This window comes from Macaca mulatta, chromosome 7 (assembly GCF_049350105.2).
Source record: "Macaca mulatta isolate MMU2019108-1 chromosome 7, T2T-MMU8v2.0, whole genome shotgun sequence".
NCBI classification, from domain to species: Eukaryota; Metazoa; Chordata; class Mammalia; order Primates; family Cercopithecidae; genus Macaca; species Macaca mulatta.
In genome coordinates this window covers 50389609-50406417 of record NC_133412.1, presented here as the reverse complement: position 1 = coordinate 50406417, position 16809 = coordinate 50389609, and the positions used below count along the sequence as shown (strand labels likewise).

Genomic DNA, 16809 nt, shown 5'->3' with positions numbered 1-16809 from the left:
CGCACCACCATATCCAGCTAATTCTTGTATCTTTAGTAGAGACGGGGTTTCACCAAGTTGGCCAGGATGGTCTCCATCTCTTGACCTCGTGATCCACTGCCTTGGCCTCCCAAAGTGCTGGCATTACAGGTGTGAGCCACCGCACCCAGCAGCAGCATTGTTTTTAATAACTAAAAACCAGAAATAATCCCAATCTCCATCTAGAGGAATGGATAAGTTAACTGACATACTTTACTACAATAGGATACTACACAGTGTTGAAAAAATGAATAAACTGAAGGTTAATAACAAATTTTTAAAACTAATATATTGTTTAAGGATATATATAAAATATATATGGTAAAACTATAAAAATACAAAACATTAATAGAAAATTGAAGAAACACTACATCTGATGTGGAGGAAGGAAAACACAGGAGAGAGGCATTTAGGAGATTTCAAAGTTATTAATGACCCATTTCCTAACCTATGCAGTAGCAACACAAGTTTCCACTATATTATCCTTTAAAGCATACATACAACATTTTAACCACTCTTTTACAGGTATATTAGGTGTATATTTCACAACAACAAAAATTAATCCTCAAAATAAAAGAGAATACTTATTTGTTGTTTTGGTTAATGATCTTGATTTTAAAATGCACAAAAATGTATAGAGACATTTCACCAAAGAGATATGCGTGGAAAATAAACATATACAAATTCTTCAATATCATTATTCATGAAGGAAATACAAATTAAAACCACCATATGCCATCACTACCCATCCACTAGAATGGCTACATAAAAACAAACTGACAAACCAAGTGTTGACAGGGATGGGGAAAAATCACAACCCTCATGCATTGTTCATGGAAATGTTAACTGGTATATAGTCTGCAGAAGTTAGGCAGATTTGTTTCTCTTTTTTTAAACAAATACTTAAACAATACAACCCAGCAATTCCACTGACACAAGGAACCCTTTTGGAATGACGGACATGTTATAAAAGTAGCCTCTGATGACAGCTGTGCAACTATATAAATTTACTAAAACTGATCAAACGATGTACTTAAATTGGGTAAATTTTATGGTATGTGTACTATACCTCAACAAAACTGTTTTTTCAATGTTAAAGAACTATTTTTTAAAATCTAACTAGAATTTTTTAACTTTGGGGAATACATTAGTAAAGAATGTTAAAGACTCAAAAAGCACCTTCAAAAGTCAGCAATCCTTCTTTCGGCACAAAGTAGAATTATTTTAAGTCTTTTACTCAAGACTTTCCAGAACATTCTGAGATGGAAAGGATTCTATTAACCCACTCAATCTCATTCATGGGATGTATATAGAACAAATTATTTTTTTTCTGTTATTTACTCATTTTTATATAGTTTTATGATCATTTATTCATCCAACAAATATTCATGGAGCACCTGATACACAGGCACTATATCTCAGCTAGATCAACTAGTGTGCTAATTTCTGTTTTCTGCTCTTATCAGTTTAATCCTTTAATTTACAGGATGACAGGTATTTATCCAAATACATCATATAATGGGAATCAGGGCATTATAAAAAAATTTATAAGCACAAATCATGAAAGCCAGAGCTAGTTGCTCATTCAATTTTAGTTTTTGTACTTTTCAGACAAGGTCTCATTCTGTCCCTGCTGGAGTACAGAGGCAGGATCATGGCTCACTGGAGCCTCAACTTCCCCCGGGCTCAGATGATCCACCCCAGCAGCTGGGACTACAGGTACATGCCGCCACGTCTGGATAATTTTTGTGTTTTTTGTAGAAATGCGGCTCCAACATGTTGCCGAGGCTGGTCTCCAATCTCTGGACTCAAGCTATCCTCCCACCTCGGTTTCCCCAAGTGCTAGCATTACAGGCATAAGCCACCAAGTACAGCCCATCTGTTCATTTTTTAACAATTCTAAACTATTATATACACTGAAAATGCAAATATCAGTCCTCAGTTTTCCCTTCTAGGAACTGGTAGCAATCCATAAGTAATTTGGGTAGCATATTAGAATTTCTGTGTCCCACACTGAGCTAGTTTTACTCAGATTTGATGGGATGTCTTCTGGCCTCAAGTCCTTGACTGTAGCCTTCTTAGATTTTTACCTATACATTTCCTCAAAAATTCTCTGTGAGTTTTGAGTCTTTTCCTTTTCTCTACTCCATATCCATATATCCTTATCTACAGATCTATATATGTTTTCCTTTGTGTTATGAAATTAAGATCACATAATATATCCCACTTCAAAACTACCTTTTATTGAAATGTACACCATGGAAGTTCCTCCAAGTCAAGAGTGTAACATTCTTTATTTATTTATTTTTTCTGAGTTTAGGAGCTGAGGTTTAATAGGCAGAAGAAAGGAAAGAGAACAGCTTTCTCTAGTAAGAGAGAGGGGCTTCTGAGAGGAAAAGCAATTAGTTATAACATTCTTTTTAATGACTGCATAATATTCCACAGTATGGAAATATCTGAAGTCATCAATTACCCTATTAATGGGCATTTAATTTGCTTCCAGCATTTTGACACTACAGACAGTACTACAGTGAATGCCCTAGTACTACACGCTCATGTTTAACTTTTTTTCCTATGGGACACAGGTCTAGGAGTAGGATTACTGGGTTCTTTTAATTGTATTAAAAGATAAGGCCGGGGGCAATGGCTCACGCCTGGAATCCCAACACTTTGGGAGGCTGAGGCGTGCAGATCACGAGGTCGGGAGTTCCAGACCAGCCTGGCCAACATGGTGAAACCCCGTCTCTGCACAAATACAAAAATTAGCTGGGCGTGCTGGTGAGGGCCTGTAATCCCAGCTACTCGGGAGGCTGAGGCAGAAAAATCGCTTGAACCCCGGAGGCGGAGGTTCCACTGAGCCGAGATCGCACGACTGCACTCCAGCCAGGACGACAGATTGAGACTCCGTCTCCAAAAAAAATAAATAAATAAAAATATAAATAAAAGACCACTTTTCCAAAGGGCAGAAATTCAAATTTCCATGCATTGCTAACTTGAAAAGATGAAAATTACTATAAACATAACACTAGCAATAAATCTGACAACAATGAAAATAGTTAACTTCAGGCTTAATTGCTAAAGTCACATCAAAACAAAAACTATTCTCTTTAAAACAGTATTAGACATTCAAATGTACAGGACAATTCTGCCCTCACAGACTCAAGTTCATATTCTGTTACACAAACACCTGTGATGAGCACTAAAGGATAAGCTGTACTTGTAGCAATGTTATGTTACCCGTTATCTTTTACACTTTAAGATTGTGGAGAAGTATTTTCTTTCCTATGTTTTTAATATTTAAAACCCAGTAACATTAACCATGCTATTTTTTATTTTTTTTGAGACGGAGTCTCGCTCTTGTTGCCCAGGCTGCAGTGAAATGGCACGATCTCGGCTCACTGCAACCTCTGCCTCCTGGGTTCAAGCGATTCTCCTGCCTCAGCCTCCCTACCAGCTGGGATTACGAGCGCCTGCCACCATTTCCAGCTAATTTTTTGTATTTTTTTAGTAGAGACGGGGTTTCACTACGTTGCCCAGGCGGGTCTCCAACTCCTGACCTCAGGCGATCCACCCACCTCAGCCTCCCAAGGTGCTGGAATTGCAGGCGTGAGCCACCACGCCTGGTCTATTTAATTATTTTAAAATCTTTGGGTTTTTTGGGGTGGGGGGGGACGGAGTCTGTCTGTGTCGCCCAGGCTAGAGTGCAGTGGCCCGTGGTCTCGGCTCACTGCAACCTCCGCCTCCGGGGTTCAAGTGATCCTCCTGCCTCAGCCTTCCGGGTACCTGGGATTACAGGCGTGATGCACCGCATCCGGCCCAGTTATTTTAAATTTCTTAGCTTAATAAAAATGTTTCGGCCGAGCGTGGTGGCAGGCGCCTGTATTCTCAGCTAATCGGGAGGCGGAGGTTGCAGTGAGCCGAGATAGCGCCATTGCACTCCAGCCCGGGACCACAACAGCGACACTCCGTCTCAAAAAAAAAAAAAAGTTTGTCTTCAGAGTTTTCTAATTAGACTAGAATAATATGACAACACTGCAAATGAGAGTAGAAAACAAACAAAAGGCCCTCTAGCAATAACACTAAGCTTGCTGCTTAGCCAAAACTAAGTTGTGAAACAGTCAAAGGCTGCTATCGTACGTACTGTTTTCCAAGGCGTTTTTCGACAGACAATAAATTCCGAATACCTAAAATCATTCTAACAAATGCACAGAACAGGCTTTCAAACCCAACACTAAAGCAAGGTAAACAAATCTTCATACTTGGCACTTCACCGAAATTAGATCCAATTATGGATATATGCCTCAAAAAAACAGCGACTAGCTCATCCTGAATTCATCGGGTTCCTCTCTATTAGCAGTTCTGTGGAGTTAACGCCCAACTCAGCCTTCAGCTGAATTCCAAAACCGTACTTTCCTAAACTTAATCACCACAGAAAAAACATAGCCCTGCTCCACTGGCAGGAGGCAGTGAAGCTGCAAGCTTCCAGGCTGTCCTTCATGTTAAATTCCCAATTCACGGGATTAACAGAAACTGTCTACACAACTGCTAGTTATTACCTTCCAAACCCCGAGAGAAAAAAAAGATGGGACTAGGGTAAGAGCCATTACAGGTGAGAAGTCTCCCTTCTCCGTCCAGGGCACCCCAAGAGGGACCACAGTCCTAGAACAGGACCTGTGCTGCTAAGTATCCAGACTTGCCCCAGGCGACCAGTTCCCGGGACAGTAGGAAGGGAACCGTGTCGTCCCGCCCACCCTGAGCCGCTCGGCACCCAGCTCCGCCTCTCTCCAGGAACCGCTGCATGGGACAGAGGCCACCCGCCAGCCTGCCTTGCCCTGGCCGGGCAACTAAAGAGAATCTCGGCGCTCACCGTCGCAACTCTCTCCTCAGCCATCTTGGCTCAGCCCACCACTGCGCGACCGGAAGTCGGCGGTTTCCCAGACAACGAGGCAAGCGGAAGTTGTAGGACTGTGGAGGACGCTGAGGAGCCGGGGAAGGAAGTAAATAGCCGAGTGACCTAAGGAATCGGGGGAGTGTTAGGGTCTGCTCCACAGAAGGCTTACCTCTGAAAGAGTAGGGGAGGGAATGCGCAGGCACTCGCTGCCTTTATCCCGAGAAGCCCCTAACCCCTCTCGTCGTGGTCTGTACATGGTGTGTACCTCCGGCCGCGCTGGCTGGATAGGCCAGCCACCTGAGATGTCAGCCTGTTTCCCCGCCACCTGGCCGTGCCCTGACTCTAATCTGCATTTAATTCAGTCCTCCTTCCGGGACCCTAGGGCGGAGAATCTCATTCTTGCCTTTGGTACGAAACTTCCCGTTTCTTGGCTATCCCTATGGAATTGAGGTACTCACCTTATCAGCTTCCCGCTCTTGTTTACTCCAGAATTTGCAAACACGCTCCCGGTGGGCTCCGTTTGAGCAGCAGTCTTTTGATCGGAAATATTTAAAAGTTAGGAGATTTCGCAAGAAATCGGCCATGGGATAAAGAGACGACAGTCGGCCTGCGTTTCTGCAAGGCAGTGAAATCGATCTGAATGGCGGCTGCGACTGTAGATAAACATTTCTTGGCCTTTTTACCACAGTCTTCCCTTCCTAGCATACTTCAGGCGTTTTCCAGTGCCTGTCTGGCCCCAGGTGCGGTGAATTAAATGTTTAGTGTTTCTAAACCAGGAAAACGTGTGGGCTTTGGAATCAAACATGAGTTCTGGATTTGATTACTGCATGACCTAAGGCCGTCATTTCTTTGAGCCTCATGTATTAAAGTGCCGGGAGCTGTGTGATGAACAAAACAGAGGATCGCTGCACCTGAGCACTGACTTTAGTCCCAATTCATACTTTTAAGTCTCGCTCTTGTAATGTAGACATAAAATCTGCGTCTCGCAATTCGTGAATTGGGAAAGCATTTAAGACAAGTTTCTCCAGGCCTTTAAGAGAAGGAGAACCCCACTGACTAATAATTACAGTTACGTAGAAGAAACAAGTACGGTAATCTATCCAAACACAAGGGGAAAAGACAGCAATAAAATGACAGCTCTTCTAAGTATTTCAGTAACACTCTCTTAATCTTTATAACAATCCCATGAGACTCTTAGTCTCCCACTTTTTTCAGATAAATACTCTGCTTTTCATTTATTTAAAAAATTTTTTTTGCAGTTTGGCCAGCATGGCGAAACCCCGTCTCTACTAAAAATACAAAAAATTAGTCGGGCATGGTAGTGGGCACCTGTAATCGCAGCTACTCGGGAGGAGGCTGAGTCAGGAGAATCACTTGAACCCAGGAGGCAGAGGTTGCAGTGAGCCGAGATCGCACTACAGCTCTCCAGCCTGAGCTATAGAAGGAGACTACGTCTAAAAAAAAATAAAAATAAAAAAAATAAATTGCTGGGCTCAGTGGCTCACGCCTGTAATCCCAGGACTTTGTGAGGCTGAGGTGAGCACATCACCTGAGGTCAGGAGTTCGAGACCAGCCTGGCCAACATGGTGTAACCCCGTCTGTACTAAAAATACAAAAAATTAGCCAGGCGTGGTGGCTGGCTCCTGTAATCCCAGCTACTCGGGAGGCTGAGGCAGGAGAAGTGCTTGAATCCAAGAGGCAGAGGTTGCGGTGAGCCGAGATCGTGCCATTGTACTCCAGCCTGGGCAACAAGAGAAAAACTCTGTCTCAAAAATTTTTTTTCAGAGACAGGGTTCTCACTATGATGTCCAGACTGGACTTGAACTCCTAGGCTCAAGCAATCCTCCTGAGGCAGAAAAATAGGGTCTGGAGGCAGGGAACATAAGGCTGATTCACACTTCAGCTGTTACAGGAAATATTGTGTCCATAGGGCATAGGTCGTAAATGTCTTTGTAACTTTGCTTCATCTCCATTTACATAAGGCATACCCGAAGTAACCATGGAATCCTCTGGGGGTATTTAAACTCCCCAAAATTCTGTAACAGAGCCCTTGAACTTCCAAGCTCAGGCCCTCTGCCACACTGTGGAGTGTACTTTCTTTTTTTTTTTTTTTTTTTTTTCTTTTTTTTTGAGACGGAGTCTCGCTGTGTCATCCAGGCTGGAGTGCAGTGGCCCGATCTCGGCTCACTGCAAGCTCCGCCTCCCGGGTTTACGCCATTCTCCTGCCTCAGCCTCCGAGTAGCTGGGACTACAGGCGCCCCCCACCACACCCGGCTAGTTTTTTGTATTTTTAGTAGAGACGGGGTTTCACCATGTTAGCCAGGATGGTCTCAATCTCCTGACTTCATGATCCACCCGCCTCGGCCTCCCAAAGTACTGGGATTACAGGCTTGAGCCACCGCGCCCGGCCTAGTACTTTCATGTTTAATAAATTCCTTTGTCCCTTCCTTGCTTTGTTTGTGCATTTTGTCCAACTCTTTTTTCAAGACACCAATAATCTGGACACTCTCCACCTTTAACACTTCCATCTCATCCTCTCAAGTAGGAGGATTACAGGCACCAGTCACCATGCCTGGTGCTAAATTCTCCACTTTTCAGAGATTAAACACTTTGCCTAAGTGAGCCGAGATCTTGACACTGCACTCCAGCCTGGGAGACAGAGCAAGACTCTGTCTCTAAATAAATAAATAAATAAATAAATAAATAAATAAATAATTATTCATTTCTAATCCCCAGTGCTTAGTTTTTTTGTTTTTGGGACAGGATCTTGCTCTGTTGCCCAGGCGGAAGTTCAGTGGGACAATCACAGCTCACTGCAGTCTCCACCTCCCAGGCTCAAGTGATCCTCCCACCTCAGCCTCCCAAGTAGCTGGGACTACAACTTCATGCCACCACACCCAGCTAATTTTTGTATCTTTTGTACAGATAGGGTTTCATCTTGTTACCTAGGCTAGTCTCAAGCTCCTAAACTCAAGCAATCCAGCCACCTTGGCCTCCCAAAGTGCTGGAATTACAGGCGTGAGCCACCCTGCCCAACCCACAGTGCTTAGTTTCATGCAGTTTTTCAGTATTGCAGTCCTCTTCATGGGTGGGGTTACTATACAACACTGGCAGTCTAGGAAGAAATCATTTCCAAGGAATCAAAAAAATAAAAAGAGGAATTGAATCTAATGTCTTCTACCCTATTCTTTTTATCTTCTACCCTATTCTTTTTATCTTCTACCCTATTCTTTTTACACATAGTCTTTTGCCACTTTCAAAAGACTGATTCTCAATCTGATATGTCACTCCCTGTTCTCTTCAGTTACCCGTTAGTTCCACCGATTTGGGGAATTCCCAGCACTCCTCTACAGAGAATACACAACAACTAGAACAAAATTTTCCAAAGGCCTCTTCACTAAAGTGTAAGAAACTACTTTCACCTTTTCCTTCAAAGATGCAACCATTTATTTCAGGGCCTAAATATCCAAGGTCCCTTTAACCAGCAGATCCAAAACCATTCTAGAGAAACTCCTCTATTATTTCCACAAAACGAGAACTAGAAAGTAGAAGCCATTATGTCTCTTTTTTCAGAGCAAAGAACTACAGACTCAGGCCTAGTCCATTTGCATGACTGTCTGGGGGTACCTGCTACAGTCAGGAGGACCGGGGGCAGTTTAGTCATCGGTGAATAGTGAATAGACTGCAGCATTCTCCTTATAAAGGATTTACCTCTCAATTCCAAACCTTTCCTCAAGGGATTCACTGAAAAGCCAGTAAACGGTGAAACTTAAGTGGGGAATGGATTACAAAGGTTAACTGGTATCTGTACATGGCTATATGAACATGTAACTTGCAAATACAGAAGAATACATAAAGTGTTGTCTAGATGTCTGGATGAAGTTTTCATTTTGTTTCATTTTATCTCATTTTGAGACAGAGTCTGGCTCTATCACCCAGGCTGGAGTGCAGTGGTGCGATCTCGGCTCACTGCAGCCTACGGGTTCAAGCGATTCTCATACCTCGGCCTCCAGAGTAGCTGGGATTACAAGCGCCAGCCACCACGCCTGGCTAATTGTTGTGTCTTTAGTAGAGACAGGATTTCACCATGTTGGCCAGGCTGGTCTCAAACTCCTGACCTCAAGTGATCTGCCTGCCTTGGCCTCCCAAAATGCCAGGATTATAGACGTGAGCCACCACGCCCAATGTGGATGAAGTTTTAATAAGACATAATAATGTCCTTTATATCAGAGGTGTGGAACAAGGGGAAGAGGATGGGGAAATGAGAGAAGAGCATCTTTTCTGGGGGATTTTTAAAATATATATTTCTACACAATAAAGATTTGTTTTTCAAATAAATAAATTACTTTATAGCACCCTTATATACTGTCAGTTCAATAAGTTGTTAACATCTTTTGGAAGGCATCTGGCATTATAAATCCTTAAAAATGTGCATACCCTTTGATCAGTTCTATTTCTGAAATTATATGCTAAGGAAGCAATAAAGAAAACAAAGATTTATAAAAAGAGTATTTACTACACATTTATTTTGGATAATTAAAAATAATACTTTGAAACTGGAAAAAAAAGCTGGGCCCAGTGACTCGCATCTATAATCCCAAGGCCCAGTGACTTACGTCTATAATCAAGGTGGTGCCACTACACTCCTGCCTGGGCAACAGAGGGAAACTCTGTCTCAATAATAATAATAATAATAATAATAATAATTTTAAAGGAGGCCAAGCGCGGTGGCTCATGCCTGTAATCCCAGCACTTTAGGAGGCCGAGGCAGATGGATGGATCTCTTGAGGTCCAGAGTTTGAGACCAGCCTGGCCAACATGGCAAAACCTCATCTCTACTAAAAATACAAAAATTGGCCAGGCGTGGTGGCAGGCGCCTGTAATCCCAGCTACTCAGGAGACTGAGGCAGGAGAATCACTTGAACCCGGGAGGTGGAGGTTGCAGTGAGATGAGATTGTGCCACTACACTCCAGCCTGGGTGACAGAGCAAGACTCTGTCTTAAAAAGAAAAAAAAAAAAAAAAACCATTTTGGTTCAATGTAACACAGGAAAACAAGATTTTCTATTCACTGGGGAGAATGTTTTACTTGGAGAAAAAAGTTCACATTTATTTAGCTTATATGCTCCCTCTGGATAATAAGGAGTCACTGAGGGTTTTTAGGAAAGGAACAAATATCATAAAACCTAAGTTTTAATTATGTTTAGCTGTGCGGTCATCTTGTGGGATCTAATACTCACTGAAGAAAGCAAGATGTGGCCACCTCCATGGATCCTACCATGCCTACAAGAGAGTTCTGACTCTAAGCCTCCAAAGGAGGAAGACCAATACTGGATTTTCTGGAAAAGCAGCCTCTTATTTATTCTCCTGAGCTATAGAATTTATAAGCAGCCATATACTGGAAATTATACCTGAAGGCCAGTCACAGGGAAGAAGAGCTAAGAAGTCTACACTTCTGCTTGGAGGGTACAGGGCCGCTGAGACTACTGGTCCGCACTCCCTGGCAACTTCTCCTTTTCAGAAGAATGCTGTCTGTGTGGTTTAGGTGTATCTCCCCCTGAGCATCAACAGCAGAAGCTAAGTACTATCAAAGTCACATAAACAAGGCAGTAACAAGTGAACCAGACAGCCACCCCCACCTCAGACAGTCCCTTAGCTCTTCCCATCCTGTCAGTCCACAGTGTGACTCAAGTTGTACATCGCTGTCTCTCACTATCTCAGGTCTCAGTCCTCAATATAGCACTTTTTTTTCTTTTTCTTTTTTTTTTTTTTGAGACAGAGTTTCACTCTGTCATCCAGGCTGGAGTGCACGATCTCACTGCAGCCTCCACCACCTGAGTTCAAGTGAGTCTCGTGCCTCAGGCTCACCCTCCTGAGTAGCTGGAATTACAGGCACCTGCAACCACACCCAGCTAAGTTTTCGTATTTTTAGTAGAGATGGGTTTTCACCATGTTTCCCTGGCTGATCTTGAACTCCTGAGCTCAGGTGATCTGTCCGCCTCAGCCTACCCTTCCTGCTGGAATTACAGGCGTGAGCCACCGTGCCCAGCCCTGCATCTTTATATCTTGTGTGCATCCGGGTATCTCCTTTTTTTTGACCTCATTTGTCATAGTGCACATCAGATTATATTTATTGATTGGTAAATACATAGATGAATTAGTACATGAAAAAATAAATGATTATACATACACAGATATTAGATTGAATGAAAAGTTATGAAAGATAAATTTTTTTAATGTTCAGTTTATTCATGATCTCATTTTTCCTTCGAGTTTTATTAGCAGAACTTTTCTAAGAGGCATATATGTATGCTGATGTGTGATATGTGTAGGATATCTGTTGAGATGAGAAGTCAGAATAATTTTCAATACATAAAGCTTACTGTAGATAAGAACTTAAGTTTGTTATTTTTTAAGGTAAATCAGCTTCTAACTTCTTTGTTCAACCATTTCTAACTTCTTTATTTTGTTTAACCACATTTTCTCTAGCTACTGAAGTCAAACCTGAATTAGGCTGTAGACTCCCCCGGCTGGGTAAGAATGGGAAGAAGAGCAGAAAACCTAAACTTTGGTTGATGGACTATTTTGCCCAGGCAAAAGCAGGGAATCTATGAGGCATATGAAGACATTCGCCGGGAGAACTGTTGGCACTTTCCACTGTTCCATGTAAGTAGGAAAAGTGTGGGCCAGCAGCTGCTTACCCGGATGCTTCTGGCGGGCTCTGGCAACAGCTCCTTCCACCCTTCACTTGCTTAACAGAGACCCTTCCTTGTGTTAGCCAACATCACTCCCACGTAAATGATGGTTTCTCGCATGCAGAAGGAGGTGCTTTCTGCTTTGGTGCTTCTTACCAACATCCTATGCTCTGAAATTTCTGAAGGTCTTTGGTACCAACAGGATAACCCTGTTGGACATGTTTTTTGATATTTTCCCAAAATGCAAGTGTTTTTTTAAAAGGTAGGCTCAAAATAGTCTACTCCCTATTCCTGTTCTCAGCGTGAGCGCTGGTCTGTTCATTTGGGCAGTTTCTCCCCATAGCATTTATGGTATAACATTACATCCTGAGGAGGGGTATCGGGTGCATTTAAAATAATCCATAGTTAGTAAGAGAGAAGAGTTGCCTCTTAGGAATTTAACCTCTTGAGATTTTCATTCTACCCAAATTCCATCACAAAACCATCTGGCTAGTTTATAACTCTGGCTCATAATTACTTAATAACTATATCTTTCCCTCCCTTCCTTCTTTCCTCTTCCTCCCTCCCTCTTTCCTTCTTCTTTCTCCCTCTCTCTCTTTTTTTTTTTTTTTTTTTTTTTTGAGATGGAGTTTTGCTCTTGTTGCCCAGGCTGGAATGCAATGGCATAATCTCAGCTCACTGCAACCTCTGCCTCCTTGGTTCAAATGATTCTCCTGCCTGAGCCTCCCTAGTAGCTGGGACTACAGGCGTGTGCCACCACGCCCGGTTAATTTTCTCTATTTTTAGTAAAGACGAGGTTTCACCATGTTAGCGAGGCTGCTCTCAAACTCCTGATCTTAGGTGATCTGCCCTCCTCGGCCTCCCAAAGTGCTGGGATTACAGGCATGAGCCACTGAGCCCGGCTCCCCTCTTTCTTTCCTTCTCTTTTCTTTTTCTTTTTTTCTCTTCCTTTCTTTCTTTTCTTTTTCTTTCTTTTCTTTCTGTTTTTGAGACAGAGTCTCTTGCTCTGTCACCCAGGCTGAAATGCAGTGGCACAATCATGGCTCATTGCAGCCTCAAATTCCTAGGCTCAAGAGAGCCTCCTACTTCAGCCTCCTGAGTAGCTGGGACTACAGGCATGCACCACCATGCTCAGCTAATTTTTTATTTTTTGTAGAGATGGAGTTTTGCCATATTGCCCAGGCTGGTCTCAAACTCCGAGGCTCAAGTGATCCTCCTGCCTTGACCTCCCCAAGTGTTAGGATTACAGGCACAAACCACTGCACCTGGTTAGATTATTTCTCTTAATCATGTTGCTCTAATTTCTCTCTGTTTTAATTGATTGCCCCCAGGAACCTCTTTCTCTCCAACTAGTGAGCTCCGTCTGTTGAAAATTACAGAAACTAGGGCTAGGCGCAATGGCTCACACCTCTAATCCCAGCACTTTGGGAGCACAAGGTAGGAGGACCACTTGAGTCCAGGAGTTTGAGACCAGATGGGGAACATATCCAGACCCCATCTCTACAAAATGAAAATACAAAAAAAATTAGCCAGGCATGGTGGCACACTCCTGCAGTCTTAGCTACGTGGGAGGCTAGGGCAGGAGGATCACTTGAGCCTGGGACGTCAAGACCACAGTGAGTTTTGATCATGCCACCAAACTCCAGCCTGGGTGACGAGTGAGAACCTTCTAAAAAAAAAAAAAAATTTGGGAAGCTGTCCTAGCGGGTCCCAGGTTCATATTCCAACTTTACCAAAAATTCCCTCTGTGAGTGACACAAGTTATTTCCCTTCTCAGCACTTCGGTTTTCCTCTGTATAATATGTGACTATTGGACTCTGATATTCACCTACGTTTGTAGCTTAAGTGTTTCAGAAATCCAGGATTCTGTGAGTACCTCTTCCCCCTTGTAAATCCTGTCCAGTGTAGTCAGTGTGCTCTGAATAAGATGCAGGGATAGAGTCTTTTAGCAAAGCAAAGAGGGAAAATCATGAGACAGGGAAAGTCAGAGAGAAGAGGCACTTGAGAAGGAAGTCAATCAGAGCAAGAATGCAAATGAAAATAAGAGGAGAAAAAGGGGACACAGACCACATATCAACAAGGGAAAGTATTCTCCCATACAGCTCTGTTTCTTCCCTACCAGCTCCAGACCCCTATTTTTAATTTTCATTTACTTTTATATATTCTATTTTTTCTTTTCTTTTTTTAATTTTTAGCGACACAGTCTTGCCCTATTGCCCAGGCTGGAGTGCAGTGGCATGATTATGGCTCGCTGTAGCCTCAACTTCTGGATGCTCAATTGATCCTCTTGCCTCAGCCTCTTGAGTACTTGAGACCGCAGGCATGCATTACCGTGCCCAGCTAATTTTTTTCATTTTTTATAGATACAGAATCTCGCTATATTGCCCAAGCTGGTCTCGAACTCCTAGGTTCAAGTGATCCTCTTGCCTCAGTTTTCCAAGGTGTTGGGATTATAGGTGTGAGCTACCACGCCCAGCTACCAGACCCCCTATTTACATCCAATCTCTTTCCCAAACAGAACATTATTCCCTTGCAGTCTTGTTGTTGTTGTTGAGACAGCGTCTCACTCCATCACCCAGGCTGGAGTGCAGTGGTGTGATCTTGGCTCACTGCAACCTCCACCTCCTGGGTTCAAGCGATTCTCTTGCCTCAGCCTCCTGAGTAGTTCCTGAGTAGTGTGCCACCACACCTGGCTAATTTTTGTATTTTTAGTAGAGATGGGCTTTCACCATGTTGGCCAGGCTGGTCTCAAACTCCTGGCCTCAAGTGATCTGCTGGCCTTGGCCTCCTAAAGTGCTGGGATTACAGGTGTGAGCCACCACGCCCTTTATCTTATGAGATAATTGTAGATTCACCTGCAGTCGTAAGAAATAATAGATAGATCACATGTACCCTTTCTACATTATCCCATGGTAACATCTTCCAAAACTATTGTGTAATAGCACAGCCAGAATGTTAACATTGATACAGTCAACCAATCTGATTTAGACTTCCCCACTTGTACTTCATTTGTGTGTATTTAGTTCTGTGCAGTTTTGTCACATGGGTAGGTTTTGTGTATCTGTCACCATAGTCAAGATATAAAGAGTTCCATCACCACAAGCCTCCCTCTCGTTACGCTTTAATAAACATATACCTCGTTCCCACCACCTCCCCATTCCTAACCCCTGCAGGCACTAATCTATTCTCCATTTCTATAATTTTGTCCTTTCCCAGTTGTTACATCAAATAACATTATATAAAACATGTAGGCTGGGCGCGGTGGCTCACGCCTGTAATCCCAGCACTTTGGCAGGCCAAGGTGGGCGGATCATCAGGTCAGGAGTTCGAGACCAGCCTGGCCAACATGGTGAAACCCCATCTCTAGTAAAAATACAAATACAAAAATTAGCCTGGCATGGTGGCACGTTCCTATAATCCCAGCTACTCAGGAGGCTGAAGCAGGAGAGTTGCTTGAACTGGGACCAGGGAGGCAGAGGTTTCAGTAAGCTAAGGTTGCACCACTGCACTCCAGCCTGGGCTACAAAGCGAGACTCCGTCTCAAAAAAGAAAAAAAAAGAAAAGGATTTTCTCCTGCAGCTGTGGCCCGGGTATGGCGACTCCAAGCTCTGTGACTCTGGAGGCCCCCTCTGAATCATCGAAGCCTCCCGTCATTGAGGGGTTTAGCCCACTGTTTACAGCAATCCAGAGGGTTTCAAGGAAAGGTTCCTTCGCAAGGCGTGCGAGAACACGGTGGTACCCATAGGTTGCCTGGGCACGGCGGCCGCCCTCACCAAAGGCCTCTACTGCTTCCACCAAGGCAACAGCCAGTGCTCACAGCTCAAGATGCGTGCCCGGATCACCGCCCAGGGCTTCACTGTCGCAGCCATCTTGCTGGGTCTAGCTACCCCACTATGAAGTCTCGACCCTGAGCCCAGGGTCTTGAAACCTCTGCAGAAATCATTCCGAAATCCAGGAGCAACCAGTGGCCCTACCATGGGACTTACTCCCTCCTCTCCTTTGAGAGGCCCCTGTGTCATTGGGGGAGGAAGTGACCCTTTGTGTAACCGTAACTGAAAGATTTTTTTAAAAATCCCAGATTTTGTTGTTTGAATGTTACATACTTCTATTTGTGACACATCTCCCCTCCGCTCCCTTGCTTAATAAACTCTAAAAAAAAAAAAAAAAAGTAAAAAATTACATACATACTGTATGTAATCTTTTAGGATTGCTTTTATTAACTAGGCATATTCGTATGGGAAGGGGGAATTTTTTTTTCTTTTTTGAGATGGAGTCTCCCCCTGTCGCCCAGGCTGAAGTGCAATGGCAAAATGTAGGCTCACTGCAACCTCTGCCTCCCGGATTCAAGCAATTCTCCTGCCTCAGTCTCCCAAGAAGCTGGGATTACAGACACGCAGCATCACCCCCGGCTAATTTTTTGTATCTTTAGTAGAGATGGGGTTTCACCACGTTGGCCAGGCTGGTCTCGAACTCCTGACCTCATGATCCACCCACCTCGGCCTGCCAAAGTGCTGGGATTACAGGCATGAGCCACCGCGCCTGGCCAGGAAGGTTTTTAAGATACAGAAAAGTACAGAGCATGATATTGCAAACAAATATGTTCCTACCACAGAATCAACACTGACTGTTGTTAATATTTTGTTATATTTGCTTCACTTTTTTTTTAAAGAGAGACAAGGTCTCACTCTGTCACCCAGGCTGGAGTGCAGGTGCAGTGGCACTGTCATAGCTCACTGCAGCCTCGACCTCCTGGGCTCACATGATTTTCTTGCCTTAGCCTCCCTAGTAACTGGGACTAGAGGCACAGGCTACCATACCTGGCTAATTGTTTTAAAGATTTTGTAGAGATGGAGTCTTGCTCTGTGGCGCAGGCTGGTCTCGAATTCCTGGGCTCAAATGATCCTCCCACCTCAGCCTCCCAAAGCACTAGGTTTACAGGCATGAGATACTGTGCCTGGCTGTCTTTATTATTATTATTATTATATAAAAGAAAGAATGTATTATAAAGTGGGAATCCCTTCTAGTCCTCGTCCTTGTATTAGTCACAAGCAGCTACTAGTATGAATATGGTCTCCCTTCCTTCCTTCCCTCTTTCTTTCTCTTCCTACCTTCCTCCCCTCTTTCTTTCTTTTCCTTCCTTCCTTCCCTCCCTCCCTCTTTCTTTTCCTTCCTTCTTTCTTTTCTTTTTTTGACAGAGTTTTGTTCT

General features: G+C 43.5%; 1 protein-coding gene, 1 long non-coding RNA gene and 2 pseudogenes across 7 annotated transcripts in view; 3 read left to right on the top strand and 1 right to left on the bottom strand.

Moving 5' to 3' along the window:
- BBS4 (Bardet-Biedl syndrome 4) overlaps window positions 1–4928 on the bottom strand; it is a 59917-nt gene extending 54989 nt beyond the window's left edge. For 5 of the 6 annotated variants that reach the window (XM_077939763.1, XM_077939765.1, XM_077939762.1 and 2 more), the window contains exon 1: window positions 4886–4928. Coding sequence is in view for 3 of the 6 variants with exons in the window: in XM_077939762.1 (XP_077795888.1) it covers window positions 4886–4909 (24 nt within the window). In the remaining 3 variants the exon portion in view is untranslated. Of the gene's footprint in view, window positions 1–4574 lie in introns of all 6 variants that reach the window. The other variant, XM_077939761.1, reaches the window with a different exon arrangement.
- Window positions 1341–4927, top strand: LOC144329976 (uncharacterized). Its single transcript, XR_013395745.1, has 3 exons — window positions 1341–2703; window positions 3623–3724; window positions 3977–4927. It is a non-coding gene; the product is annotated as an uncharacterized LOC144329976 (long non-coding RNA).
- A 172-nt stretch (window positions 4929–5100) lies between the features above and the next one.
- On the top strand, window positions 5101–9227 carry LOC144329768 (small nuclear ribonucleoprotein F-like; annotated as a pseudogene).
- A 5847-nt stretch (window positions 9228–15074) lies between these two features.
- On the top strand, window positions 15075–15640 carry LOC114675420 (HIG1 domain family member 2A-like; annotated as a pseudogene).
- Window positions 15641–16809: the final 1169 nt, after the last annotated feature.